General features: G+C 46.1%; 1 protein-coding gene across 1 annotated transcript in view; it reads left to right on the forward strand.

Annotated features, from left to right (window-relative positions):
* The window catches only part of LOC110499846 (protein O-mannosyl-transferase TMTC2-like), a 90,136-nt gene that overhangs the window by 32,126 nt on the left and 37,657 nt on the right, over positions 1-20,353 (forward strand). The window contains exon 2 of the mRNA XM_090200912.1: positions 11,632-12,253. Within this exon, the coding sequence (XP_090057038.1) occupies positions 11,632-12,253 (622 nt within the window). The remainder of the gene's footprint in view (positions 1-11,631; positions 12,254-20,353) is intronic.

The raw sequence follows: 20,353 nt of genomic DNA on the forward strand, positions 1-20,353 counted from the left end.
AAAAGAAAGTAAATATCAAAACCCCCTCTCCTACCTACCCACTACTTACCTTAACACCACCTGGCGCGCTAACCAGAATACAGGGGATGGTCCGCCCAGGTCTTTCCTAGTGTGCCTAGACAGTGAATATACTACAGGTATATGTATGCCCACGGGCCTCTTGCCTAAACACTCCCTAGGTGCCTTCCCCTTCCCCCCTGGGAACAAATGAAACAGAATACAAACTTCACAACAAAACCTGAGAAAAAAACTCAGGACATTAAAGAAGCTCTGACAAAGCAACAAACACAGAACATACCAAAGCTGCTCCCAACAACAGCTAACATAGTACATACCAACTCTGTTAGCAACAACCAACATGATATAACCCTCACCCATCAACCTCCTCTCTCAGCAATCATCTTCCAGCAATCATCTTCCAGCAATCATCTTTCAGCAATCATCTTTCAGCAATCATCTTTCAGCAATCATCTTTCAGCAATCATCTTTCAGCAATCATCTTTCAGCAATGAACTCCCACTGAGAACAACCAACACAGTATATAACCCTCAGCCATCAGCCTCCTCTCTCAGCAATGCTCTTTCTCTCAGTTATGATCTTTTTGCAATGAATCTCTCTCCTGAACAGAACACTGGCTTTAATATAGCTTCAGAAGGAGTCTAATCCGATACAGATGTTACTTGACGAGGGGGCGGGGTAAGCTCCAATTAGCCATGGAGTCGACCAATCAGCTGCTTGGGGGATTTTAGGAAGCCATCCTGAAACACACACATAACAAACCACAACACAGAAACTGGGGACGTAACATAGACTAATATAGGTTAGACTAATATAGGTTAGACTAATATAGGTTAGACTAATGGTTTAAATATATAGACAATACAGTACATATCATTTGAATGACTGTTATTTAATTCCTGCAAGACTAGCTGAAATGTCAGCCTACAGCTAAAACACTGTCAAATGTGCAGTCCCCTGTCTTTCTCCCCACACATCAACTACACTATGCTATCTTTTGATTAGCATCCAAGACCAGTTTATCATTTAACATTCCATCCTTTGAGAAGACAAACAACCATGTGTCGGAGTTGGCCGCCAACACACAAATTAATTTCACATTTCACACAAACCAGGAAACCAGAGAGAGAGGCTGGACTAATCTAATAATCTAAAAATAAACCCATCCAAGTGCTCTTGGCCCTCAGAAAGTGGCTGCGCCCCAAAGGGCACTCTATTCCCTATAATAATTCAAATATAATATTTTGACCAGGGCCAATAGGGCTCTGGTTAAAAGAAGTGAACTATATGTGAAATAGGGTGCCATTTGTGATGCATTAATAATTGTGTCAATGTGCCTATATGGATTTCTCTACTGAGTGTTTATACCAGTGTGGGTCAGACTGTGGGAAAGTGTTATGGCATGACTGGAGAGGGTATTGTTCTGCCCACGTCTTGTTGACGTGAGATGTTTAGACACACCCACGCCTGGCCACTTCCTGACTTGTGGGTTATTAGATATATAAACACCACCAGAGTTACAGTATGATGTATGATGTAAGGGGATGATGATAAGGAAAGGAAGACTGTGAGAGAGTACAGAAACATACAACATGGAGAAGAAGGGGCAGGCGGAGAGAGAGAGAGAGAGAGAAGAGAGAGAGGATTGCAACCTAGATAATACATTCAAGCAATCTAATATGCTAGCTGGAGAGTGACTATGCTAATGTTGCTATGCTAATGGTGAAGATATGTGGGCTTTGTGTAAAGGGCTCTCAGTATTCTGCTGAGTGGCCAGCCAAAATAGATGTCTGAGAAGTAGGTGGTACTCTGTGGCAGCCCCATCAATCAAAGGCCTCCATCTGCCCTCTTCTCTCTGCTGTGTGTGTTTGTGTGTGTGTTTGCGTGCGTATGTGTGCTTGCGTGTGTGTGTATGTTTTGCACGTGTGTGTGCGTGCGTGAGTTGATACCCCCCTCACCCCCACACATATGACGACTGTGTCGGACACATGCACATACCAAACCGCAGACCAGACAGCCAGTGAAGCAGTCTGGATCAGGGCTTTGCCAGACAAGTCTTTTCCAGTAGGCTAGGCAACAATGGCCTCCCTCCCAACAGCCTCAGTCCAGTCTGTCTGTCAACCCGGGTGAAGAGACAACAGGGTTCTTCTTTAGCAAGCTGGGTCATTCACTTGGCTTAGCCTGTGCCTCTGTACTTGCCATTAAGACTTAGTGCTCGTGTTTGGAATACATATTCTGCTGCTTCAACTTTAAAATGCCACTGTGCCCGTGTTTTATGTGTGTGCCTATGCACAAGTCACAACTAGGAATAAGGAATGTCACACACACACACATACATACAGATTTACCCCCCCCCCCCCTACACACACACACACACACAATTCCGCCCACCATTCCGCACACTATCACCACCCTACCCCAGTCGAGTCCAGAGAGCTTTAATCAGATTATAGGTTGACCTCTGCCCTCTGGGCAACGTCCCTAAAACACTGAGGGTCTATAATCACTCTCTAATCCTGTTAGGATTGGTTTAACTCAGAGAGAGGTGATATGGCCCCTGCGACTTGAGTTTGGGCCAGTCCACCAAGGCAGAACCAAAGGAGAAATCCATCAGTTAACTCAAGTAACTTCAAAGATCTATTGAATTAAAAGGGCTTTTGCCATTGAGGCCGAAGCATGCGTGTAGAGCTGATTGACATTTTAACTGTAGTGGATGGACAGACCTCTTTATTCAATGGATTGAAGAGGTGCATCTCTGCCATGTGTTTTATTGGAGACTGGATAGATGGTTGTTGTGGGGGTGTAGAATAGAGAGATGGTTGTTGTCGGGGTGTAGAATAGATTGTTGTTGTGGGGGTGTAAAATAGAGAGATGGTTGTTGTCGGGGTGTAAAAGAGGTAGATGGTTGTTGTGGGTTGTACAATAGATAGATGGTTCAGACAGGCTTTATCATCCGTTCAGCAGGGAGGCTGCTCATTTTAATGTGTAAAGCCATAGCTGTTTATTGCCCAATCCCTATATACACCGAGTATACAAAACATGATGAACACCAGCTTTTTCAATGACATAGACTGACCAGGTGAATCCAGGTGAAAGCTATGATCCCTTATTGATGTCACTTGTTAAATCCACTTCAATCAGTGTAGATGATGTGGAGGAGACAGGTTAAAGAAGGATTTTTAAGCCTGGAGACAATTGATTCATGGATTGTGAATGTGTGCCATTCAGAGGGTGAAATATTTAAGTGTCTTTGAACGGGGTATGGTAGTAGGTGCCAGGCGCACCGGTTTGTGTCAAGAACTGCAACACGGCTGGGTTTTTCACACTCAACAGTTTCTTGTGTGTATCAAGAATGGTCCACCACCCAAAAGACATCCAGCCAACTTGACACAACTGTGGGAAGCATTGGAGTCAACATGGACCAGCATCCCTGTGGAACGCTTTCAGCCCCTTGTAGAGTCCATGCCCCCATGAATTGAGTCTGTTCTGAGGGCAAAACGGGGAGGGGTGCAACTCAATATTAGGAAGGTCTTCCTAATGTTTTGCCCACTCAGTGTACTCTCCCACTCAAGCACAAAGCCTGGGAAACAAATCACATAGGGATGATAATGGTGTGGAGGTAGATTTTTATCAGTTGTTACATATGGAAGCTTCACTCATTAATGTGGGAAGCTCTTTATTACTTTACCAATACACACACACACACACACACACACACACACACACACACACACACACACACACACACACACACACACACACACACACACACACACACACACACACACACACACACACATGCACAAACACAGAGATGGGAGTTATTTCCCTTTGGCTCTGTGATTAGCATAGTGTGAATAGGCTGTCTGTCCACCTCAGCTCTATCTATGTGGTTAATTAGCTGGCCTTGTTTGCCATAAGGGGAGAGAAATCTAATAGAGTTGGACAGATGGCGGTATTCTAAAGCTTGATGTTGGGACTTTGTGGCCAGGCTGGAATTAATATACCAGACAGACAGACAAACAGACAGACAGACAGACAGACAGACAGACAGACAGACAGACAGACAGACAGACAGAGAGCATAAGAATTATCCTATAGTTGTTCAGCAAATCAGCAATCTGTTCGCTAGTTCACCACTCAACCTGTGTTGATTTACAGTTTGGTCCAATCAGAGTGCCGCGTGTGAGTTTCACTAGCTAATCTGTTGCAGGTTTTTTTGCAAGCGTGATGCTGTGGCTACTGCCTCTGTGGCTACTGCCTCTGTGGCTACTGCCTCTGTGGCTACTGCCTCTGTGGCTACTGCCTCTGTGGCTACTGCCTCTGTGGCTACTGCCTCTGTGGCTACTGCCTCTGCCTCTAATCCACGTAGACTCTGTGCCACAAAATGAGTGACAAAACATTACAAAACTTGGCCAGATAATTTCAAGTCATCAGTCTCAAGTCAAAGTCGAGTCCCGAGTCTTGAAGCTCCAAGTCTAAGTCAAGCCTGAAGTTATTTTATTTTCTATCAAGTCGAGTCTCAAGTCATCAAATTTGTGCCTGGAGTCAGACTCGAGTCCAAGTCATGTGACTCTATACCACAACTCTGCTCTGTACACATTGGGATTCATCAGTGGTCCATGTGCAGGACAATACACTCTGTAGACATTCAGGCTGGCCGGAGGACCAAATATTTACAGAAGGCTGGAGTGGAGTGTTTAGCAACGAGATATTGATGAATGTCCCCTGTTTGTTTTATGGGGACATAAAGAGGAACGTACACTAAAGGCTAATCCATCCCCAGATCTAAACACAGCAGGTGTGTCGGGGTCGTTGGGGTTGATGCGTGTACTTGTGTGTTTGTGTGCATTTGTGAGCACACTTTCATATGTGTGCATGTGAGGGTAACCATATATGTGTGTGTGTATGTGTGGGTGTGTTTACTTTAACTAGATAGCAGAGTGTCTCCCCTCTCTCCAGTCTGGCTGGGTCAGCATGTTTACCTCGGTCTGGAGTCTTAACTTAATCACTACAGCCTTACACCTCGATCACACCGACAGCAGCATGACATTTTTGTACAGCAGAAGTACATTCATTTCCAATGGAGCGCTGCGTTTTCCCTGCAGCATTGTGTTACAGAGGCAGTTGCAGTGCGTTCTGTGTTCTGTGTGGTGTATACCTCTGATTGATCAAATGTGTGCATCAAACTGCATGCGTAGACTTGACAGAAATAGTAGCAAAAGGTGAATGTTGACAGGCGTGGACCTGATCCTAGATCAGCACTCCTACTCTGAGATGCTTTGTGAATGTGGGTCCATGTCTAATACACACTGCTGGCTCAGTCCACATCACAGCAATCAACACTGGCACTAAATCCGAGCCTCTCTCAGTCTCACCACAGCTTTCTCCTTCAGTTCAGCAATCAAAACTTCCTCTAATTCATTCATAAGACAAATAATACCAGATTTGCTGATGAGTGATGATGTTCATTAGTATGTTATGAATGGCTGGCTAAACTGGTGTGGATGTTTCATTAGTGTACTATAAATCAAATGGTTCATTAGTATACTATAGATCAAATGGTTCATTTCTCCCTCACCACTTTGTGTCTGTGCTGACCTCAGAGCTCAGTGCAGCCTGTCGTCGCGTGAGGCAGAGAGGGAGAATGCCTCAGTTTCCCAGGATTGTTTTGTCAATGGGAAAAACAAGCGTCAGTTTCTCAGGCTCTGCACTGCTGAGAGACGGACGGGGCTGGGAGAGGGAGGAAGACGGAATACTGCCAATTCCTAAGTATTCCCTGCTCCACATCATCTTATCTCATCACTCAGTTTGTACAGGATTCATCTCGGACCATACTAGTGTATCTTTACTACCTGTCTTTCCACAGGTTAATTCATATTAATACCGTATTTGTTCTACCCTATATTTTTGTGCCAACGTTACTGTGTGTGTGTGTTTGGGTCTTGCATTAAGTAGTACACTAACAAGCTCCAGTGTAGCCACCCTTTAACCTCCCCTGAGTCTTGGTCCGTCTACGTCTCAATCCTCACCGGAGATAAATCATTAAAATATTTAAATCAGAACCCCTACTTCCCCCACTTCCGCTCTTCTCTCCCCATTTCTGCTGGCTGTAAGGGTCTGGACAGGAGCTATAGGGATCCGTCGCAAATGAGACCCTATTCCCTACATAGTGCACTGCTTTTGAACAGAGACCCTGGTCATTTGGGATGCTGCCTAGATATTGAAGGGGGAGAGTGACAGTAGTGCTGACTGGCTGTGCTGATGGCTTCATTGTCCCTGTCTCTGAAGTGGGAAAGAGTGGTCTCCCGGAGCGACTGACTTAGAGAGGGCTCTTTTGTATTCTACTGTCGTACGTGAGGAGGGGGGGGGGGGGGGGGGCACTCTCTCAGGCTGACGGGCACTCTCTCCCCTCAATTTAAAATCCCCAAATATAAAAGGGGTGTTCTTTTGAAAAAATGTATCCTTTTTTTATTGAGTTAATTTTATGGAAGTGAGGATACAGGAGTGATGGGTTGTGGGTAAGTACAGAGGAGAGGAGGAGAGAAGGGGGTAGCCTAGATGGTGAATGGGTGTGATTAACAAAGGTACACAGAGTTCCAACCGTCTAAAACATGATGTGTGTGCAGCTGGAGGAGAGAAGGAGAGAAAGGGAGAAAATACAGACTAACCCACTGCCATGGGGATGAACTAACACATCAGAGCTCTCTCTCTCTCTGTCTGTCTCTCTCTCTCTACTGTTACGTCTCTCTGGATCTCTCGCTCTAGACATTTCACTCTCTCTCCCATCATTCTCCTTTCTCCACATCTTATCATGTCACTTTCCCTCATTCTCTCTCATCTCGCTTTCTCCTGCTGTCTTTCCTGACCCCTCTCTCTCTATTTCTCTCTCTCTCTCTCTCTCTCGCTCTCTCTTTCTCTCTCTCTCATTCTAATTCATCTAGTCCTTGTGCTGGCACCGAGTCCTAATCTCCTCACAAAGGAAGTCCTGAGCTGCGCCCGGTCCAATCTCTTTTACTCAAACACAATGTTTGACTGGCGCTTGAGAAAAACGGAGCCCCCCAAGTCAAACAAACCGTGAGACAGAGAGGGTCGCCACTGGATCAAAATGAACCCAACATAATAAGTACACACATATATGGACATGGTGTCACACACACACACACGGACATTGTCACACACACAGTCACACACACACAGTCACACACACACACACACACACACACACACACACACACACACACACACACACACACACACACACACACACACACACACACACACACACACCTAGTGATATATCAGGTTCAGACTCTGTTGTTCTGTGATAAGGGAACAGAGTATCTGGAACATCAACACTAATTGCCACGTCTGTCATAGCAACTATGGTGAACAAGTGGTGGCCCTCTCCTCCATCACACTAATAGTCAGGACTCTACATATTAGACTACTGCAGTAAAGACCAGTGTCTTCTTAGGTTTATAGTGTCCCATTTTTAACATACGTCTTATCTAATCCCCAAAAACTGACTGTTAGTTTGTGTGTACTGACAGTATACATTATGCCACGTTTTTAATGCATTTAGCTTAGATGAAGCAATGTATACAAACACTTATTTTACTCTCCAAATAAGACATGTATTTCACATCAGACACCACCACTATCTAAGGCTATCACTGATACAGCTAAAGGTTCCATGTGTGTCCCCAGAAGGCCAAATGGTTGTGATCTGTGGTAGATAGACTGTGTTGATTGAGCTAGCTGCAGTATGGTCTGTGGTAGATAGACTGTGTTGATTGGGCCTGCTACAGTATGGTCTGTGGTATATAGACTGTGTTGATTGAGCTAGCTGCAGTATGGTCTGTGGTAGATAGACTGTGTTGATTGAGCCTTCTACCGTATGGTCTGTGGTATATAGACTGTGTTGATTGAGCTAGCTGCAGTATGGTCTGTGGTAGATAGACTGTGTTGATTGAGCTAGCTGCAGTATGGTCTGTGGTATATAGACTGTGTTGATTAAGCTAGCTACAGTATGGTCTGTGGTATATAGACTGTGTTGATTGGGCCTTCTACAGTATGGTCTGTGGTATATAGACTGTGTTGATTAAGCTAGCTGCAGTATGGTCTGTGGTAGATAGACTGTGTTGATTGAGCCTTCTACCGTATGGTCTGTGGTATATAGACTGTGTTGATTGAGCTAGCTGCAGTATGGTCTGTGGTAGATATACTGTGTTGATTGAGCCTTCTACAGTATGGTCTGTGGTAGATATACTGTGTTGATTGAGCCTTCTACAGTATGGTCTGTGGTATATAGACTGTGTTGATTGAGCCTTCTACCGTATGGCCTGTGGTAGATAGACTGTGTTGATTGGGCCTGCTACAGTATGGTCTGTGGTATATAGACTGTGTTGATTGAGCCTTCTACCGTATGGTCTGTGGTAGATAGACTGTGTTGATTGAGCTAGCTACAGTATGGTCTGTGGTATATAGACTGTGTTGATTGAGCCTTCTACCGTATGGTCTGTGGTATATAGACTGTGTTGATTGAGCTAGCTGCAGTATGGTCTGTGGTATATAGACTGTGTTGATTGGGCCTGCTACAGTATGGTCTGTGGTAGATAGACTGTGTTGATTGAGCTAGCTGCAGTATGGTCTGTGGTATATAGACTGTGTTGATTGAGCTAGCTACAGTATGGTCTGTGGTAGATATACTGTGTTGATTGAGCCTTCTACAGTATGGTCTGTGGTATATAGACTGTGTTGATTGAGCTAGCTACAGTATGGTCTGTGGTATATAGACTGTGTTGATTGAGCTAGCTACAGTATGGTCTGTGGTAGATAGACTGTGTTGATTGGGCCTGCTACAGTATGGTCTGTGGTAGATAGACTGTGTTGATTGAGCCTTCTACAGTATGGTCTGTGGTATATAGACTGTGTTGATTGAGCTAGCTGCAGTATGGTCTGTGGTAGATAGACTGTGTTGATTGAGCCTTCTACCGTATGGTCTGTGGTATATAGACTGTGTTGATTGAGCTAGCTACAGTATGGTCTGTGGTATATAGACTGTGTTGATTGAGCTAGCTACAGTATGGTCTGTGGTAGATAGACTGTGTTGATTGGGCCTGCTACAGTATGGTCTGTGGTAGATAGACTGTGTTGATTGAGCCTTCTACAGTATGGTCTGTGGTATATAGACTGTGTTGATTGAGCTAGCTGCAGTATGGTCTGTGGTAGATAGACTGTGTTGATTGAGCCTTCTACCGTATGGTCTGTGGTATATAGACTGTGTTGATTGAGCTAGCTGCAGTATGGTCTGTGGTATATAGACTGTGTTGATTAAGCTAGCTACAGTATGGTCTGTGGTAGATAGACTGTGTTGATTGAGCCTTCTACAGTATGGTCTGTGGTATATAGACTGTGTTGATTGAGCCTTCTACCGTATGGTCTGTGGTAGATAGACTGTGTTGATTGAGCTAGCTGCAGTATGGTCTGTGGTATATAGACTGTGTTGATTAAGCTAGCTACAGTATGGTCTGTGGTAGATAGACTGTGTTGATTGAGCCTTCTACAGTATGGTCTGTGGTAGATAGACTGTGTTGATTGAGCCTTCTACCGTATGGTCTGTGGTAGATAGACTGTGTTGATTGAGCTAGCTGCAGTATGGTCTGTGGTAGATAGACTGTGTTGATTGGGCCTGCTACAGTATGGTCTGTGGTATATAGACTGTGTTGATTGAGCCTTCTACCGTATGGTCTGTGGTAGATAGACTGTGTTGATTGAGCTAGCTGCAGTATGGTCTGTGGTAGATAGACTGTGTTGATTGAGCCTTCTACCGTATGGTCTGTGGTAGATAGACTGTGTTGATTGAGCTAGCTGCAGTATGGTCTGTGGTAGATAGACTGTGTTGATTGAGCTAGCTGCAGTATGGTCTGTGGTAGATAGACTGTGTTGATTGAGCTAGCTGCAGTATGGTCTGTGGTATATAGACTGTGTTGATTGGGCCTTCTACAGTATGGTCTGTGGTAGATAGACTGTGTTGATTGGGCCTTCTACAGTATGGTCTGTGGTAGATAGACTGTGTTGATTGAGCTAGCTACAGTATGGTCTGTGGTAGATAGACTGTGTTGATTGGGCCTTCTACAGTATGGTCTGTGGTATATAGACTGTGTTGATTAAGCTAGCTACAGTATGGTCTGTGGTAGATAGACTGTGTTGATTAAGCTAGCTACAGTATGGTCTGTGGTAGATAGACTGTGTTGATTGAGCCTTCTACCGTATGGTCTGTGGTAGATAGACTGTGTTGATTGGGCCTGCTACAGTATGGTCTGTGGTATATAGACTGTGTTGATTAAGCTAGCTACAGTATGGTCTGTGGTAGATAGACTGTGTTGATTGAGCTAGCTGCAGTATGGTCTGTGGTATATAGACTGTGTTGATTGGGCCTTCTACCGTATGGTCTGTGGTAGATAGACTGTGTTGATTGAGCTAGCTGCAGTATGGTCTGTGGTATATAGACTGTGTTGATTGGGCCTTCTACCGTATGGTCTGTGGTAGATAGACTGTGTTGATTGAGCCTTCTACAGTATGGTCTGTGGTATATAGACTGTGTTGATTGAGCTAGCTGCAGTATGGTCTGTGGTAGATAGACTGTGTTGATTGAGCCTTCTACAGTATGGTCTGTGGTATATAGACTGTGTTGATTGAGCTAGCTGCAGTATGGTCTGTGGTATATAGACTGTGTTGATTGGGCCTTCTACCGTATGGTCTGTGGTAGATAGACTGTGTTGATTGAGCCTTCTACCGTATGGTCTGTGGTATATAGACTGTGTTGATTGAGCTAGCTGCAGTATGGTCTGTGGTAGATAGACTGTGTTGATTGGGCCTGCTACAGTATGGTCTGTGGTATATAGACTGTGTTGATTGAGCTAGCTGCAGTATGGTCTGTGGTAGATAGACTGTGTTGATTGAGCCTTCTACAGTATGGTCTGTGGTATATAGACTGTGTTGATTGAGCTAGCTGCAGTATGGTCTGTGGTAGATAGACTGTGTTGATTGAGCTAGCTGCAGTATGGTCTGTGGTATATAGACTGTGTTGATTAAGCTAGCTACAGTATGGTCTGTGGTAGATAGACTGTGTTGATTGAGCTAGCTGCAGTATGGTCTGTGGTAGATAGACTGTGTTGATTGAGCTAGCTGCAGTATATGGTTCATGTCCTGCATTTCACAAGTCTTTGACTGACTCTTCCAGGAAGCTGTTGTGTTAGAGGAGTCATTTATCATGCAGAGTTTGATATCTCTGGGGTGAATCATCTCGTTTGTCACAGTCTGTTAGTGTACATGTGTTCCCCTTAATTATGTGTTAATTGTGAGATAGTGGAGAGGCCTCAGGGGCCAATAATCACCTGACAAAGTGTGTGTGTGTGTTCACACCATGCTCCATCCATCACAGTTATTATCACATCAAGGTTCATCTGCGCCATTCTCTCACGGTCGCTACATCAATGACTACCACTTTATCTCTCTCTCTGACTGAAAACCCCTGTTCATCTAGATGGTATCCAAACTGACACTGATCCTCCTCTTTCTCTCTCTTTCTCTCTCTCTCTCCGACAGCCGTGCGATCAAGACCAACCAGGACCTTCTCCCCGAGATCCCGTGGACCAACGTCCTGTATGATGACTTCTGGGGCACCCTGCTCACCCACAGCGGCAGCCACAAGTCTTTCCGACCCCTCTGCACCCTCTCTTTCCGCCTCAACCACGCCCTGGGCGGCCTGCGCCCCTGGGGCTACCACCTGGTCAACATGGGCCTCCACGGGGCTGTCACAGGCCTTTTCACTGCCCTCTGTCGCCCCCTCCTGGGGGGAGGTCCGTGGAGTCTTCTGGTGGGGCTCCTCTTCGCCTCCCACCCGGTGCATACGGAAGCCGTGGCGGGGGTGGTGGGGAGGGCCGACGTCGGTGCGGCACTGCTGTTCCTCTTGTCTCTTCTCTGTTACACAAGGCACTGCGGGCTCCGCTCGGCCTACACGGCCTCTTCTAGGGACTGTCAGACCAGGGGCTGTGGTAGACTCCGAGCCTGGACGTGGATGTGGCTGCTGGGGAGCCTGGTCTGCGCAGCGTCCAGCATGCTGTGGAAGGAGCAGGGAGTCACGGTGCTGGCCGTATCAGCGGCTTACGACCTCTTTGTGTTCCAGCGGCTCCGGTTCCGCCAGGCGGTGGTCGTGCTCCTGGGGAAGGTAAACAACATTGCCCTCTGTTTACAAAGTGCCACTCCTCTTTGTGTCTCTGCGTGTATCCAATTTCCTCTTCCCCCTGCGGAGGGGAAACCTCAGCCGACCACAAATGGTTCCTGTGTGTGTATACAATTCAGATTGTTTATGGGGAAGTCGTGTGTGTGTGTGTTTGTTTTTCATTAAGAGTGTAATTTGAAAGCATTTATCCTACCACTACCATGCGCACAGCTGAGGAATGAAAAATAAGTGAGTTTTTTCTTCCTCTAAATGGAAATCAAATATATACAGAGGAGGAAATGAGGGACAGAATCCAACAGTTTTGTCAGTTTCCACCGAGTCCTCCTCACTGAGGTAAACAGTTACACTGAAACATGCGTCTGGTTCAGAATCTTTCCCCGATGACGTCTGTCTGTGTAAGCTTGTGTGTGTGTGTGTGTGTGTGTGCTCCTGTGAGCTTTCTACGTGTGTGTGTGTGTGTGTGTGTGTGTGTGTGTGTGTGTGTGTTCCTGTGAGCTCACACACACACACACACACACACACACACACACACACACACACACACACACACACACACACACACACTCACACAGAGACACATAAACAGACATACAGATACACAGACAGACACACACACTCACACAGAGACACATAAACAGACATACAGATACACAGACAGACACACATACACACACTGCCTATTCTCTGTGAGAAAACACCCATCTAGAGCTGCTACATACAGGATGAGGACAGGCAGGGTGCATGAAAGACACAGTGACATACTGTATCTCACACAGGCACTCCTGCTCTCAGATCTATATAGCAGCCCTTGTAAAAACATCATGATAGGAGAATAAAGATTATCCTTGAGGTTTTACTGGGCAAGGACAGTCTGGTCCGTGTGTGTGTGTGTGTGTGTGTGTGTGTGTGTGTGTGTGTGTGTGTGTGTGTGTGTGTGTGTGTGTGTGTGTGTGTGTGTGTGTGTGACTGTGTGTGTGTGAGCGAGAGAGAGAGAGTGTTACCTTGTAACTCTGTGTAAGTGTGCTTACACACCCTGTGCTCTGATGCAGCTTTGCTGTAGTCCTCTTTGGCAGCTTGCTATCCTAAAGCTGTTATTAGGGGATTTTAGTGAGAGGCCCAGAGGATCAGAGTGAGGGAGGGAGGCAGCGTGAAGTCTCTCTGCTCAGCAGGAATGATCTGGTTGTGTATTCACAGCCAGTGGACCCTAGCAGAGAAACAGATGTACTTTAGCATCTGTCCTCAATTAAGACTGATACGATGGCATCTATCTACAACCCTTAAGGTTTTAGAGGAGACACACACATACATATATACACATACATATATACACACACTCACACACATACACTCACACACAGTACCCTCCTCCCCCTCTGGCCACATTCCTTGTTAATCTATTCAATAGTGCAGCAGGTATTTTCAACAGACAGTACCCTCCTCCCCTTACCCTTATACACAATGGACCTGGCCAGTCTCCCAGATCCAGCTGACAGATCCTGGTGCCAACCCCGCACCTCCTATTTCGCCTCCTGCCAGCACATCTGGCACATTTATCACCCTCGCCTCCTTGCCGTGCCCTCCTCTTCCTCCTCTCCCTCTCACCCCAGTCCTCCTCTCCCATGGCACCCCAGTCCTCCTCTACCATGGCACCCCAGTCCTCCTCTCCCATGGCACCCCGTCCTCCTCTACCATGGCACCCCAGTCCTCCTCTCCCATGGCACCCCAGTCATCCTCTCCCATGGCACCCCAGTCCTCCTCTCCCATGGCACCACAGTCCTCCTCTACCATGGCACCTCTGTCCTCCTCTACCATGGCACCCCAGTCCTCCTCTCCCATGGCACCCCAGTCCTCCTCTCCCATGGCACCCCAGTCATCCTCTCCCATGGCACCCCAGTCCTCCTCTCCCATGGCACCACAGTCCTCCTCTACCATGGCACCCCAGGCCTCCTCTCCCATGGCACCCCTGTCCTCCTCTCCCATGGCACCCCAGTCTTCCTCTCCCATGGCACCCCAGTCCTCCTCACCCATGGCCCCCCAGCCCGCCTCCTAATCTCTCAGATGCCGGGGCTGCGACCACGAGGCTATTGCTTGCCGATTACGACCCCAGACACCTCAAAAACAAATGTGTGGGAACACAGAGAGAGAGAGAGAGAGGAAGAGAGAGAGAGAGGTATAGGAAGGAAACTATGCTCTCACTTCCCCTCTTTTATCTGTGTCTCTCCACTCATTCTCACCCGCTGTGCCAGGAGAGCCCCTCACCTCTTTGTCTGCCCAGTCAGTGTGGTTTTACTGTGATGGCAGAATAACAATAATTCACTTCTGTTATTGCATCATATTGGGCAGTGAGACACTGCATTCCCATTCTATGTTAGCATTTGCTTAGCTATTTCCAAAGATTTCCTGACTATTTTAACTGATTGTGTTATTTACTCTGCAGTGAGATGAAAGGGAGGGGGAGGTAAAACCCACCCTTTCTTATTACCTGACTTATTAGTGACTCTCAGGAGTGAGGGTTGTGAACGATTTTGCCGGTGCTCCATTTCTCATCCTATTAGTTCTGTAATCAGACTGAAATGAAAGAGGTAGAGGGGCCTTGGGGATAGAGAGTGAGAGCGAGAGAGAGAGTGAGAGACAGAGAGAGCGAGAGAGAGAGCGAGAGAGAGAGACAGAGACACAGAGAGAGGGCGAGAGAGAGACAGAGAGAGAGACAGAGAGAGAGAGAGAGAGACAGAGAGAGAGAGAGAGACTGAGACACACACAGAGAGAGAGAGAGAGACAGAGAGAGAGAGAGAGACAGAGAGAGAGAGAGAGACTGAGACACAGAGAGAGACAGAGAGAGGGCGAGAGAGAAACACAGAGCGAGGGCGAGAGAGAGACAGAGAGAGAGACGGAGAGAGAGACAGACAGAGAGAGAGATACAGAGACAGAGAGAGAGAGAGAGAGAGAGAGAGACTGAGAGAGAGAGAGAGAGAGAGAGAGAGAGAGAGACTGAGAGAGACAGAGACTGAGAGAGAGAGAGAGACTAGGGAGAGAGAGACTGAGAGAGACAGAGACAGAGACAGAGAGAGAGAGAGAGACACAGATAGAGAGACAGACAGAGAGTGAGAGACAGAGACACAGAGAGAGAGAGAGAGAGAGAGAGAGAGAGACTGAGAGAGAGAGAGACTGAGAGAGAGAGAGAGAGAGAGAGAGACTGAGACACAGAGGGAGGGTGAGAGAGGGCGAGAGAGAGAGAGAGAGAGAGAGAGAGAGAGAGACTGAGAGAGAGACTGAGAGAGAGAGAGAGAGAGACTGAGACACAGAGGGAGGGTGAGAGAGGGTGAGAGAGAGAGAGAGAGAGAGAGACTGAGAGAGAGACAGACAGAGAGTGAGAGAGACAGACAGAGAGTGAGAGACAGAGACACAGAGAGAGGGAGAGAGAGAGAGAGACAGAGAGAGAGACAGAGAGAGAGAGACATACACAGAGAGACAGAGACACAGAGAGAGAGAGAGAGAGAGAGAGAGAGAGAGAGAGAGAGACTGAGACACAGAGGGAGGGTGAGAGAGGGCGAGAGAGAGAGAGAGAGAGAGAGAGAGAGAGAGAGACTGAGAGAGAGAGAGAGACTGAGAGAGAGAGAGAGAGAGAGAGAGAGAGAGAGACTGAGACACAGAGGGAGGGTGAGAGAGGGTGAGAGAGAGAGAGAGAGAGAGAGAGAGAGAGAGAGAGACTGAGAGAGAGACAGAGAGAGAGTGAGAGAGACAGACAGAGAGTGAGAGACAGAGACACAGAGAGAGGGAGAGAGAGAGAGAGACAGAGAGAGAGACAGAGAGAGAGAGAGAGACACAGAGAGAAGGAGACACAGAGAGAGGGCGAGAGAGAGACACAGAGAGAGGGCGAGAGAGAGACAGAGACACAGAGAGAGGGCGAGAGAAAGACAGAGAGAGAGAGACAGAGAGACAGACAGAGAATGAGAGCCAGAGACACAGAGAGAGGGAGAGAGAGAGAGACAGAGAGAGAGAGAGAGACACAGAGAGAGAGAGAGACACAGAGAGAGGGCGAGAGAGAGAGACACAGAGAGAGGGTGAGAGAGAGACAGAGAGAGAGAGAGAGAGAGAGATAGAGAGACAGAAACAGAAAGAGACAGAGAGAGAGACAGAGAGAGACAGAGAGAGAGACACACACACACGCAGGCACACATGTCCAGGAAACAACAGTCTGTGGGTCAGAGGTTGGAGTGTGTTTTCCAGTCAAAGTGGTAGAGCCATATAGCTTCTGTATTCTCCTTCTTTTTCCCGTTCTGTTCCACCTGTCAAATACAAACAATCAGCAGAGAATGATGGATAAGCACAGGAAGCAAATCAAAATAAAAGTGTGTGAAATGAAGGAGTGAAAGAATGACTGGTGGACAGGTGATTCAGGCGTCAATAAGAGTGTCAACTGCTTCCGAGCCCTTTATCAAAGCTTCAGAGGGGCTATCTTTTGGTTGTGCTTAAGCCTAGGGCTTAGTTCTTTCTGACCACGTCACCTGACCAGGAAAACTATTGTCCCTAGTCATAGCCTGTAGTTACAGTGCCTTGCGAAAGTATTCGACCCCCTTGAACTTTGCGACCTTTTGCCACATTTCAGGCTTCAAACATAAAGATATACAAATTAATTTTTTTGTGAAGAATCAACAACAAGTGGGACACAATCATGAAGTGGAACAACATTTATTGGATATTTCAAACTTTTTTAACAAATCAAAAACTGAAAAATTGGGCGTGCAAAATTATTCTCTATAGTAGGTCTCTATAGTACTGTAACTAGGGTCTCTATAGTACTGTAACTATGGTCTCTATAATACTACAACTAGGGTCCCTATAGTACTGTAACTAGGGTCTCTATAGTACTGTAACTAGGGTCTCTATAATACTGTAACTAGGGTCCCTATAATACTACAACTAGGGTCTCTATAGTACTGTAACTAGGGTCTCTATAATACTGTAACTAGGGTCCCTATAATACTACAACTAGGGTCTCTATAGTACTGTAACTAGGGTCTCTATAGTACTGTAACTAGGGTCTCTATAGTACTGTAACTAGGGTCTCTATAGTACTGTAACTAGGGTTCCTATAATACTGTAACTAGGGTCCCTATAATACTACAACTAGGGTCTCTATAGTACTGTAACTAGGGTCTCTATAATAATGTAACTAGGGTCCCTACAATACTGTAACTAGGGTCTCTATAGTACTGTAACTAGGGCATCTATAATACTGTAACTAGGTTCCCTATAATACTGTAACTAGGGTCTCTATACTACTGTAACTAGGGTCTCTATACTACTGTAACTAGGGTCTCTATAATACTGTAACTAGGTTCCCTATAATACTGTAACTAGGGTCTCTATAATACTGTAACTAAAGGTCCCTATAATACTTTAACTAGGGTCTCTATAGTACTGTAACAAGGGTCTCTATAATACTGTAACTAGGGTCCCTACAATACTGTAACTAGGGTCTCTATACTACTGTAACTAGGGTCTCTATAATACTGTAACTAGGGTCTCTATAGTACTGTAACTCGGGTCTCTATAATACTGTAACTAGGGTCTCTATACTACTGTAACTAGGGTCTCTATAATGCTGTAACTAGGGTCTCTATAATACTGTAACTAGGGTCTCTATAGTACTGTAACTAGGGTATCTTTAATACTGTAACTAGGGTCTCTATAATACTGTAACTAGGGTCTCTATAATACTGTAACTAGGGTCTCTATACTACTGTAACTAGGGTCTCTATACTACTGTAACTAGGGTCTCTATACTACTGTAACTAGGGTCTCTATAGTACTGTAACTAGGTTCTCTATAATACTGTAACTAGGGTCTCTATAGTACTGTAATTAGGGTCCAGAGTTTTTATCATTTCCTCGTTAGGTCATGTGGTCAGGAGAAACTCTGGGCCCTACTTAAGAGGATGCACGGGGCGAAGGACCCTGCATATGGTTGGATGTTCCCTTTCTTGGCATGTAATTAAAGTGTGACAGAAACAGTAGATTCCCTCGTTTGTCTCAATGAGGCCCGGGGCTGCAGATTAGCACGACGGCGGTTGACGACCGCTTGATGAATGCCGTGGCAATTATCCTCCACAGAGGCGTTCAGCTGTGAAATGATGCCTGCGGTGGTAATTCCCTCTCACTCACTCGCTTTCTCTCTTTCTCGCTCTTTTTTGATCTGTGTATGTGTTTGTTTGTGCCAGAGCTGAGGAGTCTCACACGTTCTGTATTTAGTGGCATGTCTACAGAAGTGGGGAAGGCTACTTGTTTTTACAACTACAACAATGTGCATGAAAGAGCAGTGTGTCATCAGTTAATGTAATGTAACAATCTATCTGCTGGCTAGTAGGTCTAACAAAGTGTCATATCTGAAGTAAAGTGATGGATAATGTTTGGCTTCCCTTTAGTTGCCTGACAACACTGGTTCAGTCTCTCTATTGCTCTATAGACAGCAATCCCAGAGAGAAGCAGGGTGGTCCAGAGGTCCCTCCATCCCAGTGGGGGACGTGAACCTATGACCTGTCCCATTATGTGTCCCCGTGCTAGTGCCACTTCAGCCTTTATAGTGAGTGGTATTCAGTAATAAGGTCCCTTCATCAACACTAACTCAAAAAAGTTCTGGGACACTGTAAAGTCCATGGAGAATAAGAACACCTCCTCCCAGCTGCCCACTGCACTGAAGATAGGAAACACTGTCACCACTGATAAATCCACCATAATTGAAAATTTCAATAAGCATTTTTCTACTGCTGGCCATGCTTTCCACCTGGCTACTCCTACCCCTGTCAACAGCACTGCACCCCCAACAGCAACTCGCCCAAGCCTTCCCCATTTCTCCTTCTCCCAAATCCATTCAGCTGATGTTCTGAAAGAGCTGCAAAATCTGGACCCCTACAAATCAGCCGGGCTAGACAATCTGGACCCTTTCTTTCTAAAATTATCTGCCGAAATTGTTGCCACCCCTATTACTAGCCTGTTCAACCTCTCTTTCGTGTCGTCTGAGATTCCCAAAGATTGGAAAGCAGCTGCGGTCATCCCCCTCTTCAAAGGGGGGGACACTCTTGACCCAAACTGCTACAGACCTATATCTATCCTACCATGCCTTTCTAAGGTCTTCGAAAGCCAAGTCAACAAACAGATTACCGACCATTTTGAATCTCACCATACCTTCTCTGCTATGCAATCTGGTTTCAGAGCTGGTCATGGGTGCACCTCAGCCACGCTCAAGGTCCTAAACGATATCTTAACCGCCATCGATAAGAAACATTACTGTGCAGCCGTATTCATTGATCTGGCCAAGGCTTTCGACTCTGTCAATCACCACATCCTCATCGGCAGACTCAACAGCCTTGGTTTCTCAAATGATTGCCTCGCCTGGTTCACCAACTACTTCTCTGATAGAGTTCAGTGTGTCAAATCTGAGGGTCTGTTGTCCGGACCTCTGGCAGTCTCTATGGGGGTGCCACAGGATTCAATTCTTGGACCGACTCTCTTCTCTGTATACATCAATGAGGTCGCTCTTGCTGCTGGTGAGTCTCTGATCCACCTCTACGCAGACGACACCATTCTGTATACTTCCGGCCCTTCTTTGGACACTGTGTTAACAACCCTCCAGGCAAGCTTCAATGCCATACAACTCTCCTTCCGTGGCCTCCAACTGCTCTTAAATACAAGTAAAACTAAATGCATGCTCTTCAACCGATCACTACCTGCACCTACCCGCCTGTCCAACATCACTACTCTGGACGGCTCTGACTTAGAATACGTGGACAACTACAAATACTTAGGTGTCTGGTTAGACTGTAAACTCTCCTTCCAGACCCATATCAAACATCTCCAATCCAAAGTTAAATCTAGAATTGGCTTCCTATTTCGCAACAAAGCATCCTTCACTCATGCTGCCAAACATACCCTTGTAAAACTGACCATCCTACCAATCCTCGACTTTGGCGATGTAATTTACAAAATAGCCTCCAATACCCTACTCAACAAACTGGATGCAGTCTATCACAGTGCAATCCGTTTTGTCACCAAAGCCCCATATACTACCCACCATTGCGACCTGTAC

Source organism: Oncorhynchus mykiss, chromosome 15, assembly GCF_057628025.1.
Source record: "Oncorhynchus mykiss isolate SJ-2025 chromosome 15, ASM5762802v1, whole genome shotgun sequence".
Lineage (NCBI taxonomy): Eukaryota > Metazoa > Chordata > Actinopteri > Salmoniformes > Salmonidae > Oncorhynchus > Oncorhynchus mykiss.